Source organism: Anolis carolinensis, chromosome 3, assembly GCF_035594765.1.
Source record: "Anolis carolinensis isolate JA03-04 chromosome 3, rAnoCar3.1.pri, whole genome shotgun sequence".
Taxonomy (NCBI): domain Eukaryota; kingdom Metazoa; phylum Chordata; class Lepidosauria; order Squamata; family Dactyloidae; genus Anolis; species Anolis carolinensis.
In genome coordinates, this window is record NC_085843.1 from 86886588 (window position 1) to 86911919 (window position 25332).

A 25332-nucleotide genomic window follows, 5' to 3' on the forward strand; every position below is an offset into this window, starting at 1 on the left:
TTGGAAATCTAGCTGGATTTTTAATTTAAATAGAAATTTTTAAAATCTATTGTGTTCTACCATGTTATTGTTAGGTGCCTTGGGTCCCTATGGGAAGAAAGGCGGAATAAAAATAAAGTAAATAAATAAACTGTTCCATCTGAAGAATCAGGGAGCACTCTGTACGCTCAGACAACACTTACCTGATGATAGAGATGTTCTTGAAATTGCTATTGAAGGTGTTCGAGATACTTTCCCCTGATTCCTTTTTGCTAATTCTCTAGGTATACTTCCACTTGTAGACAAACATGTTCCATTTTCTAAACCAGGCTCCTGCCCAAAGACAAAGAATGAATGAATATATTATATAGAACACATTATTAGATGCTTATGTCCACAAACTACATTTTTAATATACCAAAACTATCCTACAGTAATTTGATTTGTTTGGAATGTCATACTCAACGCTAACAACACAACTCATCCAAGCTTCCATCCGTTTCTTTACTTCTATATCTGCATAGAACAGTAGAATGACACTGCGTAGCCATATTAATAATTTTGATAAAATAATGCAATTTATTTGGCTGAGACAGTAAATGTGAGCAAAATGTTATGTCCTAGATATGAGAAACATCCTGCAGCAATATGGCAAAGAAACAAGACATTATATGGTAATTGCCATATTTATCAAATTTCTACCCATAATACAAGCACAGTTAAATATGAACATCTGTGGAAGGTCTGCAGGGTTTGGGAAGCCAGGAGAAAAAATGCCATCTGCATTTTTTTGGTAAATGAGCTGTCTTTTCTAAGCTTTTATTATGTCTGCTAATATGTAAACTAATGTTTCCACAACAATCAAGGCTCCCATCCTTAAAACAGATATATTAATTTTTTATATCTGATGATACTTATCTTACTGAACAAATCTTGTTACAAATGCAAATTTACTTGGATAACTAAATTGATTTTCCAAATGTTATGGGGGCCATAGCTGGCACAGAACTGCCCAGCCATACAGCCAATGTTGATGGATGATGGTAGGGGAGGTAGTGTTTCTCACAGTAGGTCCTCAGGAAACAAAATGGAACCTCGGGTCCCTCAGAATTCGTCCAAAACAAATGATATTTAATGGACAGACTACTAAGGATTAGAACAGGAAGAGGGGGAGTTCAAGGCCTTGTGAATCCATGAAGCTCACGGATAACCTTTCATCTTAAACCATATACCAAGGTATTGTTCCCTATTGTTCTCTCCTGATTAAGAAGGAACTTCTTACACGAGTGGATTTAATATTAAACAAGCTTTTTCCCTAGGAAAAACTGTAAATACCAGAGTGCACCATTGTGCTGGAGTGTAGGGGCCAATTTTCTGTACCCTGCCTGGACTGCTAAAAATCTCATCTACTCACCTAGAAATAAAGGAAATAGGAAAAAGGGTAGATTGACTGCAAATTAGACTTGCGCAATTCGGCTGGAGGGCAATCCATTTTGGTATCCAAATTTCATTGGGTACCAGTTCCATTTTGGGGAGCCTCCCAAAAATCAGCTCATGGAAATATCTGTTTTTGGCCAGGCAGCCAAAAGATCAAGGAAGATCTGGCCAATTGGCAGCAATGGGGAACTTTCAAGACTTCCCTTTCCATTCCTGGAATCCTTTCCTTTCAAGGGAGTCTGGGTTTGAATAACAGGGTTAAGGAAGCACCCTTCCTGGGACCCTTTCATTTCTTCCTTTCAAGGGAGCCTCGGTTTGAGCAACAGGGTTAAGGAAGCACCGTTCTTGGAATGCTTTCCTTTCTTGACTTCAAGCGAGTCTGGATTTGAGCAACGGGGTTAAGGAAGCTTGCGCCATGTACTCCCGAATAGAAGAAAAGAAGCCACACCCGTCAGCCACATTGGCCATTTCAAATGGAAAAAACATGGCGGTTGAGCCTTTGCCGTTATGGCCATTTGAACAAGCCGGATTGGCTGAAGGGAACCAACGAAACTGAATTTGTGCACAAGACTACTGTAAATTCACTTCCAGTTTCAAAAAAAACAAGGATTATTTTCAAGTTAAGAATTACAAGGGAACATTGCAACAACCTGAAAATATAAATTGCCTCCACAGAAGGAGGAATTAACCGGTTTTGGCCAGAAGAGGGACAGTCTAAGGCAGGGGTCCCCAAACTTTTTAAACAGGGGGCCAGTTCACGGTCCCTCAGACCATTGGAGGGCCGGACTATAGCTGAAAAAAAACTATAAACAAATTCCTATGCACACTGCACATCTCTTATTTTGAAGTAAAAACCCCCAAACAGGAACAAATACAGCCTCAATGTTAATCATAATCATAATCATAATAAAAATAATAAAAAGGGCTGGATGCATCACACAGCCCTAAATGCTTGGGAACTTGTGATTTTGTGATATGAAATCCAGCATGTATATCTTGTTTGCTGTGTTATACTGTGTCAATAATAATAATAATAAGAACAAAGAGGATTGGAAGAGACCACTTGGGCCATTTAGTCAAGCCCCCTTTTGCCTTTGTGCACAAAAAGCACCAGCAAAGCACCCCCTTGATAATTAATTATTAATTAAATAATAATTAAAATACCATTATAAACAAGCAAAGCTCTGGAAGGCATGCACCAGGAGAGGGAGGAGGCAGGGGCCGGATAAATGGCTTCAATGGGCCACATGTGGCCCCCGGGCCTTAGTTTGGGGACCCCTGGTCTAAGGCAATCAAGGTTGTAAACACAACTGTTGGGGCCACATTTTGCTCATCATGGAGATATACAAGTTTACTTGCTTTCTGTGATCAGATAAGATTAGATTTGGAGTGCCACAAAATAGATTGTTTTAATGAAAACCTAATCCAACTTGAAATATTTGTTGTTAATGATGTGTCCCTTCAAGTCATTTCTGAGTTATAAGGGTGCTAAGACAATCCTATCATGGGGTTTTCTGTGGCTGAGAATGTGTGATTTGTGCAAGGTCACCATGTGAGTCTCCAGAGTTGTAGCCCAACGCTTAAATCAATATATCACACTGGTTCTCTATAACTCTCATGTGACTAATTTCTGTTTTCTGAAGGCAACAAACTCTTGAAAGAATTCTCTTTTTGCATTATTCAACTTACCATACTGTAGTCAACAGTCATGCTGCGTGTACTCAATGCTGGTGACCTTGGACGAACTGGAGTAGAGGCACTGCTATGGTTTCTAGAATCCACTCCCCTTTTCAGGCTACCAGATATATCCTCCAGATCATTGCCATCTAGTGAAAGAATGCTGCCTCTAAAAAAACAATAGCAAAAACCTAACCTCTTAGTGCCACTTATACAACACAGGAAAAAGTAGTAGTACAATACCAAGTAAGCATATCACAGAAGATGCGTTTCCATTCATTTTAAAACATATATTATTAACAAATATATAAGTGACAACAATAAATTATTATCATCAAAGTTTTAACAGTCATATCATCTAGCCCAGAAGTATGGAACTTGTGATCCTTGGCCACTGACTATGCCAGCTAGAGTGAATGGAGGTTGCTATACAACAACAGCTGAATGTCATCTTTTTAGCCTATCTAGTTATGTATTTCTGAAGTCAAAGAGAAACTGAAATTGCAGCCTGATTTATGCATGTTTACATACACATACATACGCACAGACAGACATGAGTGCTTCATTCTGATGGGCCCTAAGTATGATTCACAATTACTAAAGATGTATGGCATACTGGGGGATATAGGAGGTGCAGCTGTTCTGACACATGCCCCTACAAGGAGTGCCATACTTATTCTGACCACTTTGTTGAATTCTCCAGGAACAGATGCCATTCTGGAACACCTGAGGTCTCAAAGGGCTGTTCAGCTGCTCCAGCTACCACCATCTGCCTGCTCTTTCCCTAAGAGAAAAAAATGTTCCATCTGCCTAATTTATCTCAGGCTAAATATTCCCAACCTGAGCTGTTATCCAATCCAACGCATATCTAGTCTGGATTTATTGCAAGATTTCCAACAGCTATAATTGTTACCACTATGCTTTCATTCAGCTATTAATGTTTCTGTATTCATGATTTCAGAAATTAAATGTGTTCCATAATTACATTTCTAATAATTTTCTAAGTAGTGTCTTTACTTGAAGACATATCGCCTCAATGTCTAAGCAATTTTCTTTGTATTCTGGTAATTATTTTCATGCTAGTTATAAAAGCTGAATGACACCTTTACTTGTTTCTCCTTTCATAATATGTTCTAATTAACTGCTTTGAAGTGCCCTTCTAAAATAATGAAGCTTATTGGAGTGGACTTTTAAAATTATATTGCAGACAATGCCAGCTCACATCCTTTAACAAACTAAAGGCACCACATTTAAGTGAGAACAGAGACTGTGAACAGTGTTGCTTGCATTCATACCAGATACGATTTAAAAAAATAATCAGGTGGATTGCTGTGAGTTTTTCAGGCTGTATGGCCATGTTCCAATAGTATTATCTCCTGACATTGTGCCTGCATCTATGGCAGACAACCTCTGAGGATGCCTGTCATAGATGCAGGTGAAATGTCAGGAGAGAATGCTACTGGAACATGGCCATATAACCCAAAAAATTCACAGCAATCCAGTGATTCCGGCCATGAAAGCCTTTGACAATCAGGTGGGTTTTGAACAGGATCATGATGCTTAGAAAAGTGACATTTTACACCATTCCTCTCAGCTGCAAGCCTAACCAAACACTCCTGCACAACCCCTATTGACTGCAGTCAGTCTTGGAAATGGGTACAGGGACTCAATGGAGAAAATGAGGTTAACTGTGCAAAAATTACTCCATTATTCTTACCTCTCAGCACCATTCATACTTTGAGCATCAGCATCTGAGCTGATGCTTCTTCCATCTTCTGCTTTCACATTTGCAACATCTCCTTTAGAAATTCCCTTGAAAACTTTTTTGCTGAACAAAGGTAAAAAGATAAACATTATGATGTGGTTTCCTTAAATACAAAATGGATGAGATCCTTTTAATCTGTACTTTATTAATGGTTAGATACACTAAATATTCTCTAGGGCAGGCCTGGCTGTTAGGAATTATGGGAGTTGAAGTCCAAAACACCCAGAAGGCCCAAGTTTGCCCAGGCCTGCTCTAGGGCCCTGACACTGCCTGGGCCTTTTCATTTTCCTGAAGTTAATGTTCTTCATGGCGAAAGGAGACAAAGGTGCATGACTTTCAGAAACACCATCCCATTTGTCACACACATGTCTAAGCTGCATTATGAAAGAAAATGCCAGAAGACAAAGTTGGATTCCCAGTGATTTAGGAGTATATGAGATCTGTTGAATCTAGGCATCAAATTTCCAGTAGTAGCCACCTGTTTTTTAGAAACTTAATGAAAAATTAGTATTCTCTGTCTGCTGATTTCCAGCAACTAGTAGTCAGAGTACTTCAGAAATAATATATACCTATAAGGAGCCATTCATAAACTAATCTCCACAAAAATGTTGAAATAATGACTGTGAAAGCAGTCAACCAATTAATCATATTAATGGGCATAATATTTTGTTCTTCTTTCTCTTCCTGTATGTCACGTGTTTCTGCTTTCCCTCAATACCTCCCTTCTTTTGCATAGGCAAAACAGATATTTAAAGGAAGAGAAAGATGAGCCAGATCCACTGGGCAAATGGAGTGGCATATGGAGCTGGCTTCTCCTTTTGTCTATGTGTGGCAAGTCTCTATTTCACCCAAGCAAAGGAAGGGAGCTATCAGGCAGGAAAAGATACATGTGGTGCATTTACCTCCCAAATAGCCCCTTTGCTCACCTCCCAAGGGCAGGGCTGCCATGTGAATTACACATGGCAGCCCCAATTTGGGAGGTAAAGGCTGGAGACACAAGCTCTCAAATAATTCAAACAAAAAATGTGAAACCCACAAAAATGGAGAGATGAGTGTACATATTATTATTGTTTGCTCTTTAAAAAAGGAGCCCCATCTCTCATTATATTAGAACGTTGTGGAGGAGAGGTATTTGTCCAGTACAAATGATCAGAAATATACTCAGGAGAATTAGATTTACCAGGTAAGCGGTGTTGCAGGCACACATGGGGATAGTTCCTCCTATTCCATTTTGCCATGTGTTTCTGTTCCCTTCAATATCTCCCTTCTTTTGCCTGGGCAAAACAGACACTAGTGGCATACAGGAAGAGGAAGAAGATTCTGGACAGTCAGGGTAAGTGAAATGGCATGCGGGGCGGATCCTCCTCTTCTTGTCCAAGGGACTATTGTGGATAGCCTGCCTCCAGGGATCACAACAGTGGCACCCCATTCCCTGCCCCCCCCCCAAGATATTTTTGGTTTTTCCACTTTTGCAGGGGAATTGTGTCCTTATCCTGCACAAAACGGGAGTACCCAGTTTATTGTGTTGTGTTCATTAGAAAGAGCACAAAAACATCTTATTTGTAAGCTGAGCAAATTGACTAGGGAAGTAGTGATGAAGGAACAAATGTAAGCCCTAAAATGCTGTTGAGTCCTTTATGAATCAGAATTTAGTTCTGAATCATACTTTTAAGTTACTCAAAATATAAGTAAATCTATTTATGAATCACAGAATCATAGAATTGTAGAGTTGGAAGAGACCTCATGGGCCATCCAGTCTAACCACCTACAAGAAGCAGAGAAATCTCATTCAAAGCACCTCTGACAGATGTCCATCCAGCCTGATTAAAAGCCTCCAAAGAAGGAGCCTCCACCACAGTCCGGGACAGAGAGTTCCACTGCCGAACAGCCCTCACAGTCAGGAAGTTCTTCCCGATGTTCAGGTGGAATCTCCTTTCCTGTAGTTTGGAGCCATTGTTCCGTGTCCTAGTCTGCAGGGCAGCAGAAAACACGCTTGCTCCCTCCTCCCTATGACTTCCCCTCACATATTTGTATATGGCTATCATGTCTCCTCTCAGCCTTCTCTTCTGCAGGCTAAACATGCCCAGCTCTTTAAGCCACTCCTCATAGGGTTTGTTCTCCAGACCCTTGATCATTTTAGTCGCCCTCCTCTGGATGCTTTCCAGCTTGTCAACATCTCCCGTCAACTGTGGTGCCCAGAATTGGACACAATATTCCAGGTGTGGTCTGACCAAGGCAGAATAGAGGGGTAGCATGACTTTCCTGGATCTAGATGCTATACCCCTATTTATGCAGGCCAGAATCCCGTTGGCTTTTTTCACTGCTGCATCACATTGTAGGCTCATGTTTAACTTGTTGTCCACAAGGACTCCAAGATCTTTTTCACATGTACTGCTATCGAGCCAGGTGTCCCCCATTCTGTATCTTTGCATTCCATTTTTTCTGCCGAAGTGAAGTATCCTTAGTAGAATAAGAGCATCAATAGTTACATCCTTTTTTCGTACTTACACATGTTACAGCCATGATTGTAGAACAAAATCTTCAGTAACAATAAAAGCAGCTGGCTACTTTAAGTTCAAGTGATTGACTATGTTGGAATCACTAATAGATATCTATCACATATAAAAAGATGCCTTACCCTATTTTCCTGGGCCCACTGAGGACTACTTTTGTCCCACTGGACAAGGAAGATAACACATCTTGCTTTGTGGTGTTTTCTGAGTTCCCTGGTAATTCATCTTTGGTTTTCCTCCCTTCTATCTGTTCAGAGGAATCACCTTAGAAAGAAAAGAATAACTTCAAGATTAATTCAAAAACAGTGTTCCCTCACTACTCAGCAGTTCACTTTTCACTCCCTCGCTGTTTCGCGGGTTTTCAATTAATATTAATGTACACATTTATCATGGTATTTTCGCTGTTTGGCATTTTTTGCGGTGTGCAAAGGGTTTTGGAAAGGGGGAAGGGAGAAATAAAGGGGGGGGGTAGGGAAGGGTTGGAAATAAAAAAATGGTTATTTAGCTTCCATTCTTCTTCTCTGTCAATGCACTGTATATTGTAACTGCAAAATAAAGTACAGACTGCATTGTAGTAAGTGGTCTGTGGTTTGCTCTCTTCCACACATAGAATAAATATAGTGTCCCTACTTTGAGGATTTTCACTTATTGCGGGTGGTACTGGAATGTAACCCCCGTGATAAGTGAGGGAACACGGTACATATTTATCAGATAATTCAGTGTTAAGCCAACTGCCTCCATTCCATTATAGGCAGTAACTGGAGCACAGCAGGCTAACTAACTGTTCAAGGATGCCCAACCACATAGCAGTGAAGTGCTTTACAATTCACCAGCCACCATGGCACTTCTTTGTTAAGGCATTTCTATCCCACCAAGATCTACAAGCCACTCTAAACACTTTTGCAGAAGCACACAAAAAGCTTGGCCTCTCACTGAACATCAAGAAAACCAATGTACCTTCCAGTAGGGACCAGCCAATTCCTTTGCAATGCCAGAGATACAGCTTAATGGTGTAACATTAGAAAATATTAACCATTTCTGCTACCTTGGCAGCCACCTCTCCATAAAAGTCAACATTGACACTGAAATACAACACCGTCTGAGCTCTGGAGTGCAGCATTTTTCTAAATGAAGCAAAGAGGACTGGGACATTTGTAGGGATACCAAGATGTTTGTTTATAAAACTAGTGTCCTCCCAACCCTGTTATATGCTTATAAAATGTGGACCATCTACAGACATCACACTCAACTTCTGGAAAGATTCCATCAGTGTTGCCTCTGAAAAATCCTGCAAATCTCTTGGGAAGACAGGCAGACAAATGTCAGCATTGTGGAAGAAACAAAGACCACCAGCACTGAAGTGATCATCCTTTGCCATCAACTTCGCTGGACTGGCCACATTGTTGGAATGCCTGATGACTGTCTCTCAAAGCATTTACTCTACTCTCAACTCTAGAATAGAAAGCGGAATGTTTGTGGACATGAAAAGATATTTAAAGATGGACTTAAAGCTAACCTTAAAAATGGAGGCATAGACACCAAAACCTGGGAAGCCCTGGCCCTCAAGCATTCTAACTGGAGGTTAGCTGTTACTAACAGTGCTGTGGAATTCGAAGAGGAATGAATGGAGGGTGAAAGGGAGAAATGTGTCAAGAGGAAGGCATGTCAAGCCAGCCCTGATGGAAACCCACTTTCCATCTGGGAACCAATGTCCTCACCGTGAAAGAACATGCAGATCAAGAATAGGCCTCTATTATCATCTACGGACCCACCGCCTAGACCCTACACTTAGAAGGTAATCATACTCAGACACGAGGAATCGCTGATTATGATGATATCACACCATTATAAGGAAAATGCCCGAAACAGCTAGCATGAGCAACACAATAAAGGGAAGAGGTAATAAAGGCAAGGAATAAAGTGAAACTACCCCCAATGAAACTTCAAATAAGAAATACAAGCAAGAGACACAGATGCTTAAAAGAAAACAAGGCCTGTCACAATATAATGTTGGTAACAGGATGGAGGCAGATGAACAGATTAAAGCGATGAGGAATGTTCAGGCCATCAAATGTTGGACTGTAACACCTTCCAGCATCAGATTATAACAAATGGTGAGCAATATAATGAATTGAAAATCAACAACATCTAAAGCAGTGGTTCACAACCTGAGGTCCCCAAACGTTTTTGGCCTACAACTCTCAGAAATCCCAGCCAGTTTACTAGCTGCTAGGATTTATTGGAGTTGAAGGCCAAAAACATCTGGGGATCCCAGGTTGAGAACTACTGATCTAGAGGGTCACACTACTTTCACATCTTCATCTGCTTCCAACCTGATGAAGTAGTATTCGATGCTGCAGGGCTGCTGAAACCAAGCAATTGTTGTCCTGGCTAGTCCCATAGACAAGAGATCATTGGGTAACCAACATTAGAGGATTTTAAAAATTCTATAAAGGCCAAGTCTTTATAAAACAAAAAAAATGTGGAATTGGCAAGGCTATAGACACATATAAATAAAGCAGATTCTTCTTCATCTTGTTATTTTTACCTGGGAGCTTGCGCAGGAGGGACCGTCTAACAACATCTGTTCCAAGTAGCTTGGATTGTTTGAAGCGCTTTGATCTCTCTTCAAAAAACCATTCTCCTGTTACTATCCTAAGATGCCTGCATGAAAGAAATAAAGCTAAAATGGTACAAACTGATATAATCAAGGTGAGCTAGTTATTTGGTTTCCCCATCTGCTCAAGAAATCAAAGTTGCTTTGGCAAAGATTTAAAGATAAGGCACATGTAAGAGCACAAGTATATGACTACATGACCAGAAAGGAGGCAATGGCATTTGCATTATCATTTAGTTTGCAAAACTTAATAAAGAACAATTTTGCAAATACAGTGGAATTTCACTTATCCAAGACTCGCTTATCCAATGTTCTGGATTATCCAACGCATTTTTGTAGTCAATGTTTTCAACACATCGTGATATTTTGGTGCTAAATTCGTAAATACAGTAATTACTACATAGCATTACTGCGTATTGAACTACTTCTTCTGTCAAATTTGTTTTATAACATGATGTTTTAGTGCTTAATTTGTAAAATCATAACCTAATTTGATGTTTAATAGGCTTTTCCTTAATCCCTCCTTATTATCCAACATATTCGCTTATCCAACATTCTGCTGGCCCGTTTATGTTGGATAAGTGAGACTCTATTGTACATGCAATTTGGGAGGGAAATTTTGAAGAAGGAATAAGAAGGAGAAGCACATAACCCTTTCTAATACCTGCTGTTTTCTGTTTCATGTTAAACCCTTCTAAGCAGTTCCACAGATACCCAGCATGGTGTCATGCTTTGACCATTGAGTTACAACTCCAGAAACTAGCATTTAAATCCCACTCAGCCAGGGAACCCCACTGGGTGACTTTGGGCAAGTGAACTCCACTGGGTAACAAAACTTGCTGAAAAATCCCCATGATAGGTTCCAGTCAGTCAAAAAAGATTTGAAGGTACATACAAATTCCCCAATCTCACCCTTGCTCCTTTGGTGAGATTGTAAAACTGGTTAAGTATCTACTTTAATCTGGGCACTCAAATAAAGAATACAAGGAAAGAAAAGGAGAAATCAAGTAGGCGTAAGAGATCAGTTTTAAACTTTCCTTAATATATGGTCCCTGGTATCTCAAAGCAAGCTGAATACCACAAATCATCTCATACATGCAATCATAGGTCAACCTAAGAGCAGTGAAAGCTTTTCTTCGTCTTGTGACCTTTACATGTGAAGTGCTGTGTTCTCCATCTCCCTACCTTGGGCTCACCATCTCTTTTGCACTTCTGCCATCATCAATAGTTCATCATCCCAAGCTGAGCTCACACAATAAGTCAGAGGAAAGGTTTGAGGCAAATTGAGAAAAATGCTTAAATTCTAGATCATAGGTGAGTGCCTTGTGGGTTTTGTGTGATCCCCATGCCCCTTTTTACAGCCTCACATGGTCTCTACAGCTGACATGGCAGATTGATGCCGCACATTACGGTCAATGGAAAAATACATTGTAGTCATTGTCAGCCAATGTCATAATCAATTTACTAGCAATACCAATAATCCATATCAATTTAAGTGCATGTTCCGTCCCCCAGGACGATGGTTTGCCTTACCTATTGGTCGTTTGTTTGTTTTCCCTCCTTTACATTTTGTTTCAGCCTCTGGCTGCAAAGGCCCAGGAAAGGTGGCTTGGAGTCTGCAAGAGCTGACTGCAGTCTTCTTTGCAATGATTGGTCAAAGAGTACAACATCTTAGGACCGCCCTTTTTTAACCAGGGTCTAGTCTCCATTTTGGAGCCTCATTTTGGCTATAGTCTTCCAACGTGCTGCAGCTGTGCAAAGCTAACTGGGACAAATCATCCTCAAAACCAGGCCAATCTAAGCCTATCCAAATTAGATAAGTATTGAATTATACTGATCTGGAATAGAAAATCTAATTAGAGGAGCAAGGTTATTCCGTCGCTTCTAGAACTAATCTTTGCTGTAAAGATAGGGAAGGAAAGAGTTTCTCCTTCTATTATAGACAGCGTGATTAGGGTGTAGTGGTTTTATAATCACCTTTGCCTTCTGGAACCAGGGATAATTCTGTAACTAAAACCTATAGAAATTTGTTTCATTTTCTGTAACTTTAAGATCTGTGCCAAGTTTACAACCTTGTATGAATAAACATCCTTTTTTTTTTTAAGTTTTCCAGACTCAGTCGTTCAATATTTTTAGGACAGCTTATAGGGATTTGCAGTTCGCCCGGATATAGGACGGCACGTTTCAGCTTTATAGTTTTTTTTATTGTCTGGCGGACGGCACAGTGCATGTAAAGTTCATTGCTGAGGATTTTTAAAGACTTTACTGACTAATAGAGGTATTATTTTTAATTAATTTATAATAAAATTTTACACATAGTAAGCTATTGCTATGTAGTTTTTAATTGGAAAGCTTTTTTAAAAGAGAAAGAGAAAATATGCACAGCCCTCAGTCACTTAGTAAAGGTAAAGGTATTCCCCTCACATTCAGTCCAGTCGTCCGACTCTGCGTAGAGATGGCACCGAACTCCAAAACTCTGGATGACCTCGCCCGGCAATTTCATGTACATATTAAATAGCATGGGAGACAGAATGTAACCTTGCAGGACCCTACAGATAAAAGGCCAGGGGTCTGAGCAGGTGTCCCCCTGCTTCACCAACTGGGAATGGCTCTCCAGGAAGGACCGGGGCCATAGCATAGCCATGCCCCCGAGACCCAACCCAGAAGGATACCATGGCTGATGGTATCGAAAACTGCTGAGATGTCCAGGAGGACCAGCAGGGTCACACTCTCCCTGTCTAGCTCTCTGCGGAGGTCATCCACCAAGGCGATCAAAGCCGTCTCGGTACTGTGCCCAGGCCTGAACCCAGACTGCGATGGGTCCAGAGAATCGGTGTCATCCAGGAATCCGGGCTGGGGCCGGGATGTGGCAGAGGCTGGTGAGCAGCCAGCTGCAATAAATCACTCTGACCAAGAGGTCATGAGTTCGAGGCCAGCCCGTTGCGGGGTGAGCACCCGACAATTAAAAATAAAAAATAGCCCCTGCTTGTTGCTGACCTAGCAATCCGAAAGATAGTTGCATCTATCAAGTAGGAAATTAAGGTACCACTATAAAGTGGGGAAGCTAATTTAACTAATTTACGACTCCATAAAAAAAAATCATCCAGCCACCATTGGAATGAGGAAGTGCCGTCGCAGTGGATGATGAAGCAGGTGCTCCCCCTGTGGCCGGAATCGAACATCCCCTCAGGAGAAGGTTAAATTGCCTCTGCGTATGTCTCTGTCTTTGTTCTATGTGTATATGGCATTGAATGTTTGCCTTATATGTATATACAATGTGAGTCCCCTTCAAGGTGAGAAGGGCGGAATATAAATACTGTAAATAAATAAATAAATAAATAAATAAATAAATCACTTGGGTTTTTTCGATGTTCAATGAGAGGCTGAGCTTCTTGTATGCTTCTGCAAAAGTGTTTAGAGTGGCTTGTAGGTCTTTGTCTGAATGTGCACAGACGTTATCATCGGCATATTGGAGTTCTATAACATGTTGTTGTGACCTTGGTTTTGGCTTTCAATCTGTGGAAGTTAAATAGCTTGCCATCCATCTGATAGATGATTTTTACACCGGTGGGAAGCTTTCCATCAACAAGATGAAGTATCATAGTGATGAAGATGGAAAATAAGGTTGGGGCAATAACACATCCCCGTTTGACACATTTGGCCAATGCTGGATGCTTTTGGTTATTCTTTTATAAACACATTAATGGAAAGCTAGTTGTTATACATTAATAGATACATTGGGGTGGGAAGCATTCTTACTGGTGATACTCATATCAGAAGGGAGCATTGACAAAACATTCATCTGACCCCTTACCATTTGTGCTGTATATCCCACAATGTTCCAGCCAGGTCATTGACTGAAGTGACTTAACATTCCAAAAAAAAAAAAAAATGATCTGGAGTAAAATGCCAATAGTAGACTCATGACATCCGGTCCTACCTTTCTGTTTTCTGAAGCTAAGGAAATAGTGAACTCAGTCCTTGGATTTGATAATGTGCTATACTAGAGCCAGCAAATTCAAATTCAATTCTAAAAAGATGAAGTACATGGATGCTCGAGTTTAAGTATATGTCAGATAAGATGGTATTTGATCTATTCTGTGGGTTTATGGGTGAAAGATAAAATGAAACATAATCTCTGTGTGTGCTCATCCCTCCCTTTGGACTTAAATTTATGGCTAAATTGTGCTCTAAATAATTCACCAGATAGAACAATATACAATATCAAGCCATCCTCCTGACTCTGCTCACCAGCACAGAAATTACAATTTCATGCTGTGATATATCTGGCATGCTGCCAGCATCACATTTGATAAAGTCTGGAAAAACTGTATAAGGAACATAACTTAAAGGACTCTTCCTCACCTCCCAAATTTAACAGTTTAACACCACAGAGTGGTGAATTCCTTTAACTGTGACAAATTGGTTTACAGGAAGTGAATGTGATATATATTTGCCTTCTGAATCATCAATAATCCTTCTTAAGCTGCTGCCTAAAGCCAAATACATATCTTTCTTATTGAATGTGGCAAGTGTCTGCTATAATTAGTGCTGTCTCCTAAATAGAAAGACATTTCACCACAGCCAAAGTCTGAATTTGTTTTCATACAAAAGAAAACTTGTCAGCTGCTTCTTTAAAATGTTGATGCTTTGACAAGAAGTCAAAAATAAACGTTATTCAGTAGTTCCTGGATGTTTAGTCCATTTACAAAATATTTAGAGTATAAAGAGAAACAAAGTTACTGTGACACAGAATACCTTCACTGCATCTGATGAAGTCTACGAAGCTTATGCTACCAACCTCTTTCTCTAAATTAAGTGCTACAAGATTCCTTTGCATACTTATTTGGAATAACATGGCTATGTCTTTGAATTCAATCTCTGTGATAATCAATGATATAAAATTAAGTTTAAATGCCCATAGGTAAAGGTAAAGGTTTCCCCTGACGTTAAGTCCAGTCATATCTGACTCTGGGGGTTGGTGCTCATCTCCATTTCTAAGCCGAAGAGCCGGCGTTGTCCGTAGACACCTCCAAGGTCATGTGGCCGGCATGACTGCATGGAGTGCCGTTACCTTCCCGCTGGAGCAGTACCTATTGATCTACTCACATGCCCATATCTGCAACTATTTACTGTGGGCCCTAAGCAACACCATGTAGAATTTGCTTAATAGACAGTCAGCCCAGTTCTGTTGACTGTCTATTAAGCATATTCTACATGGTGTTGCTTAGGGCCCACAGTAGATAGTTGCAGATATGTGCATTTACATTTAAATATGTCTCCAATTACGTAGAAAATAAGAGGTCATATATTAAGATCTAAAGGTGAATGTGTAGGTTTTCGCCCTCTACCGGGCAAAAGGGAGAACATTACCTTGGGAAGGGGGCAGACTACAGGGTAATAACAGAGCTTTCTTTTTATCGTGTCAGAAGCGACTTGAGAACTTACTGCAAGTTGCTTCTAGTGTGAGAGATTTGGCTGTTTACAGAGACTTTCCCCAGGGGACATCTGGATGTGCTACCATCCTGCTGGGATGCTCCTCTCATGTCCCTACAAACTAGAGTTGACAAAAGGGAGCTCACCCCATCTCGCAGATTTGAACCAGCAACCTTCAGGTCAGCAACCCAACCCTCAGGTCAGCAGTCTAGCTGGCATAAGGGTTTAACCCAATGTGCCACTGCGGCTCTAATAATAAAGCTAAGGATAAGAGAGAGGGATTTTCTACATAAAGACAATCAGCTGCACAGTGTCTGCTCTTTATTAGGATCCTTTGGTTTCTACATGCTCAGAGCAAATCTAGGCTTAATCAGTTAGATTTACAACTATCAATATCTCAGCGGGTTGTGGCCAAAGATGCTTGTTACAACTGGTTTTGACAAACTCAAGGAGTTCCTCAGTGGGTGCTTCTACACTGCAGAATCAATGCAATTTGACACACTTTAACTGTCCTGATTCAATGTTATGGAATTATGGGAGCTGTAGTTTTACAAGGTTTTTTAATCTTCTCTGCAAAGGAGTACTGAAAAGGAGTACTGAAAAGGAGCCTCAGCAAACTACAACTCTCATGATTCCATAGCATTGAATTAGGACTGTTAAAATGGTGTCAAACTGCATTAATTCTACAGTACAGATGCACTCAATAAGACGACTAAACAGCCAAATAGTGAGCCCTGCTGACAATTTAAGAAGAGCCGTGTTCTAGAAGAGGGCTTTTAAAACGTTTTCAACTTGCAAGCCCTTTTTGCCAAAGAAAAGTTGGTGTGATATAAAATAGGTATACAAATCAAACTTTTTTTGAAAAAAAAATGGATGGTTAAATCCATGGATATGGAGGACCCATTGTATCACAGCAATAATAATTAGAGCATGTCTAACTTCCAAGTACTGTACATAAAAATAAAACCCATTAAGTAAAATACAGTGGCCCTCAGTATCTGCTGGGGCTTGGTTCCAGGACCCACACTGGATGCTAAAGTACAGTAGAGTCTCACTAATCCAAGCCTCACTTATCCAAGCCTCTGGATAATCCAAGCCATTTTTGTAGTCAATATTTTCAATATATTGTGATATTTTGGTGCTAAATTCGTAAATACAGTAATTACAACATAACATTACTGCGTATTGAACTACTTTTTATGTCAAATTTGTTGTATAACATGATGTTTTGGTGCTTAATTTGTAAAATCCTAACATAATTTTATGTTTAATAGGCTTTTCCTTAATCCCTCCTTATTATCCAAGATATTCGCTTATCCAAGCTGCTGCCGGCCCGTTTAGCTTGGATAAGTGAGACTCTACTGTACTATGATATACAAAGGTCCCTTATATATAATGGCAAAGTCAAAGTTTGACTTAGATAGATATAGATAGAAGTAGATATTAAACTGTGGATGGCTGAATTTGTGAATGCAGAGGGTTCATCCTATTGTAAGCTAAACTCTGCATGAAGATTAAGGTGAAATTCTTCAAATAACAACAAAAATCAGATTTCCATTAAGCAAGGGGATGCAGTGGGAAGACGGAAGGACAGTACATTTGAATATACAACCAGATACCTCAAACATCTTTTTAAATGACCTGAATTTTTCCTTTTAAATAATAAAAAGAAACACTGCACTACGAGTAAATAGGTGTGCACACTGGGTTGTTGTGAGTTTCCCAGGCTGCGTGGTCATGTTCAGGGCTTTAGCCAAGGGAGGGGGGTGTTAGGGATTCACACACACACCCCCCCCCCAAAATTTCAAGTTTTTTTTTAAACTGGTTTATTGATGAATTTTAACTGATTAACCAAATCCCCATGAGTGCCCACTGAAGTTTAGCAATGGAGTCTGATTTCCAAATTATTTTGTGTTATAGAACTACTCTTCATGATTCGCTAAAAAAAGGTGTCCCCCCATTTTTTTTCTTGCTATGGTCTTGGCCATGTTCCAGAAGCATTCTCTCCTGATGTTTCGCTCACATCTATGGCAGGCATCCTCAGAGGTTGAGAGGTTTGTTGGAAACTAAGTAAGTGAGGTTTATATATCTGTGGAGTATCCAGGGGAGAGGGAAGAACTCTTGTCTGCTTGAGGTATGCGTAAATGTTGCAATTTGCCACCTTGATTAGCATTTTACTGGGCCGCAGTTTCAAGGCCTGGCTGGTAGCTGCCTGGGGGAATCCTTTGTTAGGAGGTGTTACCTGGCCCTAATTAATCCTTGTCTTGAATTCCCCTGCTTTTTGAGTCTTGCTCTTTATTTACTGTTCTGATTTTTGAGTTTTTAAATGCTGGTAGCTAGAAGTTCTAAGAAATATATTTTTTAAAAGGGCAGACATTTTAAATCTTTTACATTTATTTATTTCTGATATTTATATACCTCAAAGGGAATTCAGGGCAGTTCACAATTGGCAACAATTTAGTGCCAGCACCTTAAGAGCACCAAAATGAATATAAACTGTAGTACATTTGATTATACATCCAGATACCTCAAACTTTTAAAAAATCATCTGTATTTTTTCTTTTACATAATAAAAAGAAACACTACACTACAAGTAAAAAAATTGTGCACACTGGATTGTTGTGAGTTTTCTGGGCATACTGGTCTTATGCTTAGCATTTTCTCGTTTGTCTTGTTTACTCTTTAGTCTCTGCTAATAGTACTTAGAAATTGTTTGCTTCACATTTAATTGCTAACCTACACTGCCTAATGAAGTGCTTTATGATTATAATTTTACTTCTGCACGCCCAAGGAGCTTTTTATTTGTGACATCTCTCTAACAAGCAACTCAAATTAATCAGAATACACCAAGAGATCTGCACAAAATGCATTGTCGTTCATTTGACTATTTTCATGTGATAGGGACATACATGCTGCTCTTAAAAGGACAACTGTTACAGATTGCAACATGCTGTAAACATTATTATTGAGGCCCATGATAGGTTCTGCCCGCAAAAAAATCCACACAGCAGTATTTATTAACAACCCTTTCCCTCCATCTCTCATTTTCTACCATGGTAACAAAAGGCACACAAAGTTCCTTTTCATTGCCAACATGCCAATCACCAAAGCAATTTTAAGCTATAAGAAACCCATCCATGCCAAATAACAAGGTCCATCATGGATAACAAAGCAAAAAGCACAACTCTTTCTGCTAGCATCAGCTGAGGACAGTATGTTTCAGTAAAGGGAAGAATTATCACAAACTAAACTCTAAGTTCTATCATTAGCAATCCCAAGATGCTTGCTTGTAGGGACAAAAATCTGGCTTGAAGTAAACAGCTGGCCTGGTTAAATCTGTTTGAAGACACCCAAGCTTTTTTTTTTTTTTTTCGTCTCAGGAGCAACTTGAGTCGCTTCCAGAGTGAGAGAATTGACCATCTGCAAGGACATTGCCCAGGGGACGCCCGGATGTTTTGATGTTTTTACCATCCTTGTGGGAGGCTTCTCTCATGTCGCCGCATGGAGCTGATAGAGGGAGCTCATCCGCACTCTCCCTGGGTGGGATTCGAACCTAGCAGCTTTCAGGTCAGCAATTCAACCTTCAAGTCACTTAGTCCACTACGCCATCTGGGGACACCCAGGGTAATATGCTTTCTCCTACATCTTCACATTTAATTACTGGAGTTTTATCTACAATACTTAGAATGCAAACCAAGGAGTAGATGTCTGACAGTGGTAGAAGCCACCATCCATGTAAATAAAACAGGCTACTCTGAACTAAATAATCCGAGATGCTGCACCTCTGGGGGTTCATCTACACAGCACCTAAAACATGGGATTTCCAGAGTTAAAAGGGGGGTGGCTACATGATGCTAACAGTAAATCCGTGCTGATTCGCTACAACAGACAAAAACACGGGGTAAAAAGGTCCCCTTTTATTGACAGAAAATGCACTTATTCACATCAGACAGACAGAAAATGCACCAGACAGAAAATGCACTTATTCACATCACTTTATATTCCTGCACTCGGGAAAAACACATGATTTCCTTCCCTTCCCCAATGGAGACTGCTTCAGCACATGTCTGCTTTTTAAAAGCCTGAAACAGCTGATCAGCTGATTGGGCCGTGAAACAGACACACAGGCGGTTTAAAGGAAGCAGGAACAGAGAGCAATTATAACTCTCTGAAACTCTTTATTTTACAATGTATAATATTAAACAGAGCTTGAATAAAAAATTGAGAGAAGAAAAAAATCTGATGGAAGTTTTTTTTAAAAAATCCCTCCGTTATGTGCTGAATCTCATATGTGCACATGCAAATCTGCTTGAATTTATATTAAGATATTTGCATGTGCGCATATACGGTCCAGCACATAACTGATTTCTTTTAAAAGAAACTTTCCACCAAATGTCTCCTGTTCGTCCTCCATCTTATTCTGAAACAGAGGACAGAACCTGTGAGGACAGCAGCGGAAGAAATCCCAGGACCCACAGGTGTGGAGACCTGCATTCTGGTTCCAGAATTTTTTGTCTTCCATTTAATAACCACATTTTTATGCTGTCTGGAAGCACCCTGGGTTTGGCAACATGGATGGCTCATTAAAAGTCTGGTCTAAAATCTGGGCTGGGTTCATCCTACTGCAGACATGGAAAACTGCCTGTAGTTCTGGGTATGCTTTAGCCATAGTTTTTGTTTTTTTTAAATAGGTTAATGAAACAATAATAATATTGATGAGGGTAGAAATGCTAGTACAGGATAAGTGAAAATGCTTAATGCAGGTCTGCACTAGTTAATGACATCAGTTTTTCTAGGCATCACCTTTTTGGCTGGGTCTATTTTCTTATCCCAGATTATCTGACAGTGTAGACTCATATAATCAATTTCACAGCAGATAATCTGGGACCAGATCCTGGGATATAGGGCAGCATAGATCCAGCCTTTAACAGAATACTGTTTTCTACAAAGGAATCCACCTGCTCCAGTTACAAGTAGAAAATACTGGGATAGAACTTTTGGGAATTACTGCACCCTCTCTCTGGGGCAATAACCTTTTGGAAACAAATGGCAATCATAACCTTATTGAAAAGGAAAAATGATGTCACATCCGTTTGGCAAATGTGAATCTCCATGAACATGCGGAGACCACCTTTTGAAAACCACTAGTCAATAGAAGCATGACCTTGTTAGAAATCAACTCTTTAACCAAGTGATGTTCATAAATATTCATGTAATGACACAGGGGTATTTCAGCTTTTAAACTGAAGAACCATGTCTTTGAACTTCCAAGGACAAAGACATGCCACTATAAAAATATGTTTGGTTGGCAGAGGATGCTTGTTTCTTTGAAGGTGAAGTTGCAGTTGTAATTGTGATTGCCCAAACCATATATGTTATGGTTGAGCCTTCTGGCTCCGATACTAGGAGACGGGGTCGTAAGACTCCTCGTGAGTCAGACTCTTTTGAGGAGCGTGAAAGGAAACGGCTCCGGGACTTATTTGCAGAACCAACAGATGAGGACTCTTTTGAGGGTTTTACCGAGGGAATGGAGGAAGAAATGGTCAGCTCGGAGGAGGATGACATGGAGTGGACTCGTGTGAGGGAGGATTTGGGTGTCCCCGGTAATGAAAGCATGGGAGGCGATTGGCGGGTTGCAGGATCAGACCCATGGACGGGCTGGAGGGATGGAGCGGGATCCACAGCTGGGGATGCTGTGGGGCGTAGTCAAAGGTGTTTTAGCTCTGATGAGGATGATGATGAGGCACCTGGGACTAGGATGGCAGCTGACAGCGATGATGAGTTTGAACTGGGATAAAATGGGGTTTAGGATCAATGTCTAATTGCGTTGGGCAAGGTAATCTGGACGAACGCTTGGGCTCTTGTTGGGGAACTTCCTGAAGACGGGTGTGATTCGTTGCTGGATACGTAAGTTACTAAGGACACTGGGCATAGGTGGCGGGAGGTACTGTGTGGGGTTTTCTGTGCAACTTGTGTTTAATCTTGATAGCTTGGACCTCCGTCGTCTTTTTGATGGACATTAATTACCTACTCTGGATTGACGCTGGACTGACTGACTTCGACCCCGGATTATCCCTTCTGTGGCTATCGGTGGGACTTGTGGAATTCTAGACGTCTGCACTTGGCTTTCGACCTTGGACCGGATTGAGACCCTGCTGACTGCCGTTACCCTGATTGATGTGCCTGGACCCGGATTTCGCTCGTTGCACGGAGGAGTAAACAGCCTGATTTACTCATCAGTAGCTTTTGAGTAGCAGAGAGGAATCTGCTGCTAGTTTATTGTGTTCATTCTGACCTTTGTTAATCCTCTTTTGTTTGCTAAATTTGCAGGCTGAAGTAAGCACTTTTGATTTAATCCGGATTAAACTCCTGTTTAATCCGGTTTATCCTTTTGAACCGTTTTAGTTCAAACGGAGCTGTTTTTGTTACTTTTCACACTGAAGTCAAGTGTTCGCCTAATCCTTTGTTTCCTACGGGCATTTTCAGTTTTGTAACCTCAATAAACTGAGTTTTACTCTATTTGGTGGCGTTCTGTCTATGACAATATATACTCACTTGAAACCTTTTAGTTCAAAATATAGTGTCAGAGAAAAAAACAACAACAAAATCTTCCTTGAAAAATGTATATAACTCCTCCCACACCATAGAGGTAGTCAAACTGGCAAATCACCATACATATACAATACAGGCTAGCAAATATATACATTAACAAACAAATAGTGAAAGGCTTGGAAGGTTGCTATTTCTGACAAGAACTACAGGGATACCTCTTTTTCTGAAAGTAGATAAGTTCCTGGCATGACATCTGTAACAGAAAATTTGGTATCACTGATAGAAATAGCATGGACAGAATAGGGTTTGGGTCCTAGACTACAAAAAGAAGAGTGATTCAACATGTTTCAGAAAAAACTTTTATCCAAAGCTAACAATATACACATTGAAAATGAAACAACCAGGTCATTGTTTACTGCTGACATGTTGCTACAACCTGATAGTGGAAATCTATGCTTCTCCAATCTTCTCCTTCACCATCTTCCTAGGGCTGATTTTGCAAAAGAAACCTCCATCTAGACAATATTAACTGAGGTATATCTGGACCCCAATCATGCCTTCATTATCCTGACCCTATACACTAATTACACTTTCATGTCACTCACCAATCATATAAGATCAGAAAAATGAATTACCAAAATGTGTTCACTTAAAAAAATAAACTCACCCAATTTTATCACACACTGTGCATTTCCATTTGCCACCCATCCCTTCAACACGGCATTGGCTGCAAACTCTAAGTCCACATGTTGGGCAAAAATCTCCTCTATCAAAGATTAAGCCCAAATTTTTCTGACAGCGAATGCAGACCCTGCTGTTTTCAAGCTGGCGTTGTTGATGCCGCCCGCCTTTCCGTTTCACCTCTAGTAACTCATTCTGCAGTTTCCTGGAAGAAAAAAGTTTTATGTTTTAAAAAAGGTTGCTAGCAGGCATGATTTGTCACTTCATAAAATGCTTTAAACCTGACACGTGTGTGAGTAAGTCATCACAAATCAAGGCTCCTTTCAGAGTTTTCATAGCAGTACACTTTTCATTGGAACCAATTTGCATATTTGAATTTAAAGCACCAAATGTTGAGCATTACATTAAATAAAACAAATTTCAATCACTCCGAGTGGCATTAAAATGCTAACAGAAAAATAGGCAGTAATTTCTGAATGTGGCTTTTGAGCTACTTTGAATACAAAAACCACTATAAACGGTGTGAGTCATTCTGAGAAATAATAATAATATTTTGTTTGTAACCAGCCCTATCTCCCCAGGGGGACTCAGGGTAATTTCCAGAAAAGAAAAACCAGCCAACATTCAATGCCGATGTAAACAACTAAACAAATCAAAACAACAAATATATTGCATTAATTGTTGTTTATTCGTTCAGTCGCTTCTGATTCTTCGTGACCTCATGGACCAGCCCACACCAGAGCTCCCCGTAAGCCAAGGCCACCCCCAGCTCCTTCAAGGTCAAGCCAGTCACTTCAAGGATACCATCCATCCATCTTGCCCTTAGTCAGCCCCTCTTTTTTCTTTCCATTTTCCCCAGTATATAAACATAAAAACTTAAGTGACAACCAAAGAATAGTTAAAAACATTTACATCGAAAGGATCTGAATAAATTAAGGTGTAATTAAATGTATAACAAGATGAATGATGTTATATAAATAATGTGATGATGATATACAAAGCCAAACAAAGAAAGAAGATAGAGACTGAGTGATTTATACACCGAGTAAAACATGAATATGAAGAATTTTGCAACTGTCAAAAATAAGATGTACACTCAGTTTTATAGAGTCATACAGAAAACAAGTATAATCTTTTATGTGGATATACATATAAGAGAAGATAAATGCTTCAAGGTGTCTTGCCCTCCAACATAGATGTTACACTGAGATTTAAAGTGTTTTTCCTTTGTGTCTCCAATACTCATTGGCCAATCTTGGGAATTTTGTTATCTGTGATATGGTCATCTCACAGATGAATTCATCACAAAAGATTTCATGATTTAAAGTTAACATCTATGGTAGCAATCCCTAAATAGTACTGTCATAGGTGTGCACATGCATGCAAGTACACACACGCATACATGTATGCATAAATCATGTATTGTATGATCCTCATTCAGGCAGATAGGACAGAATCATCTTTTGTAGCATAATAAGAACAGAGCTAGGTCAGTAAGACATTCAGACTATCTTCAACAATAGGACAATTTCCATATAGAAATTACAATAATCTCTCCACATTTGTGGTTTTGACTCCCATAGATTTGATTATTCATGGATTTGATTTCTAAGAATCTTGAGCTCCTCCAATGTGACTATTGTCAACTTCCTCCAGTCATTTCTAGAGAACACCTCTCTAGGGACCTCATCACATGAGGAATTTTTAGCATCCTAGGACACTTCTTCCCCAGTTGCGGGACAGATGGGCACACAACGTCCCTTAATTTATGACAGAAGCTCCTACCCCCAACTGGCATGGAAGTGTCCTAGAACGCTTCCTTGTCAACACAAGAAGGCTCCCATGTTGTGCTGACTTCAATGGAGACAGCACACTTCTGCCCCACTTAGGCGATGCTTTCCTTGGTGATGGGAGAAGTGTAGCTGCGCTGGAGTGGTGCCTGAGGTGACAGATTCACCCACATGCTTGTCCTTTTGCCACTTTCTGGCAAAACGTCACCCGGGGGGAGGGGGGTTGTGATAAGGTCACAGGATTCTCTAGGTCCTCCAATACAATTATATGTTCAGCTTCTGGTGACCATAAAGTCATGCTGGGAGACCTAGAAATTCTTAGAGAAGTGTTATCTCGAATTCTTTCCACTTTCACTGGGATTCCTGTGACCCTAACCCCAGTGAATGTGGAAAACCGACTATATTCTGCATTTCTGTATTTAATGAATAAATTAATGGAAAAATCAGGAAGTTTTAGAAGCTCGTCTTCAAGTATTGTTCATTAACATAAATAATGAGAGAAATCTTTAAATAAACCATAGGAAGGAGAAAGGAGCCAAGAAAAGAAAACTACAGACCATTCTGAAAAGACTATAATTTCTCTGCCATTGGAAGAAAGATGCATAGCTGTAACTATTACATCCAATTGGGGGAAGAAAGAAAAAGAAGAAATTTCAGTACTAGTTATGAACACTTTGTCCTCATTCTAATTCCAGCCTATAGACACATTTTATAAATTAAATGCAGTACATTATATTCATCTCTTCAAAGGATTATTAATGAAACCCTCTTAAAAGACTCCTTTCTGTGTATTTAAGAAAATTAAATGTACAGTCTTCACAGAACATCTCAATACATAGCTGTGGGGTACACTATTTAAACGTGATTCCAGTCTTTTCTTCGATC

At 40.0% G+C, this 25332-nt stretch overlaps 1 protein-coding gene across 4 annotated transcripts in view; it reads right to left on the bottom strand.

Annotated features, from left to right (window-relative positions):
* sytl5 (synaptotagmin like 5) overlaps window positions 1–25332 on the bottom strand; it is an 81971-nt gene that overhangs the window by 25701 nt on the left and 30938 nt on the right. For all 4 annotated transcript variants that reach the window (XM_008107379.3, XM_008107378.3, XM_062977180.1 and 1 more), the window contains exons 3-8: window positions 22644–22862; window positions 9920–10035; window positions 7497–7635; window positions 4811–4921; window positions 3106–3262; window positions 183–312 (exon numbers count right to left, since the gene is read on the bottom strand). In XM_008107379.3, the coding sequence (XP_008105586.2) occupies window positions 183–312; window positions 3106–3262; window positions 4811–4921; window positions 7497–7635; window positions 9920–10035; window positions 22644–22862 (872 nt within the window). The remainder of the gene's footprint in view (window positions 1–182; window positions 313–3105; window positions 3263–4810; window positions 4922–7496; window positions 7636–9919; window positions 10036–22643; window positions 22863–25332) is intronic.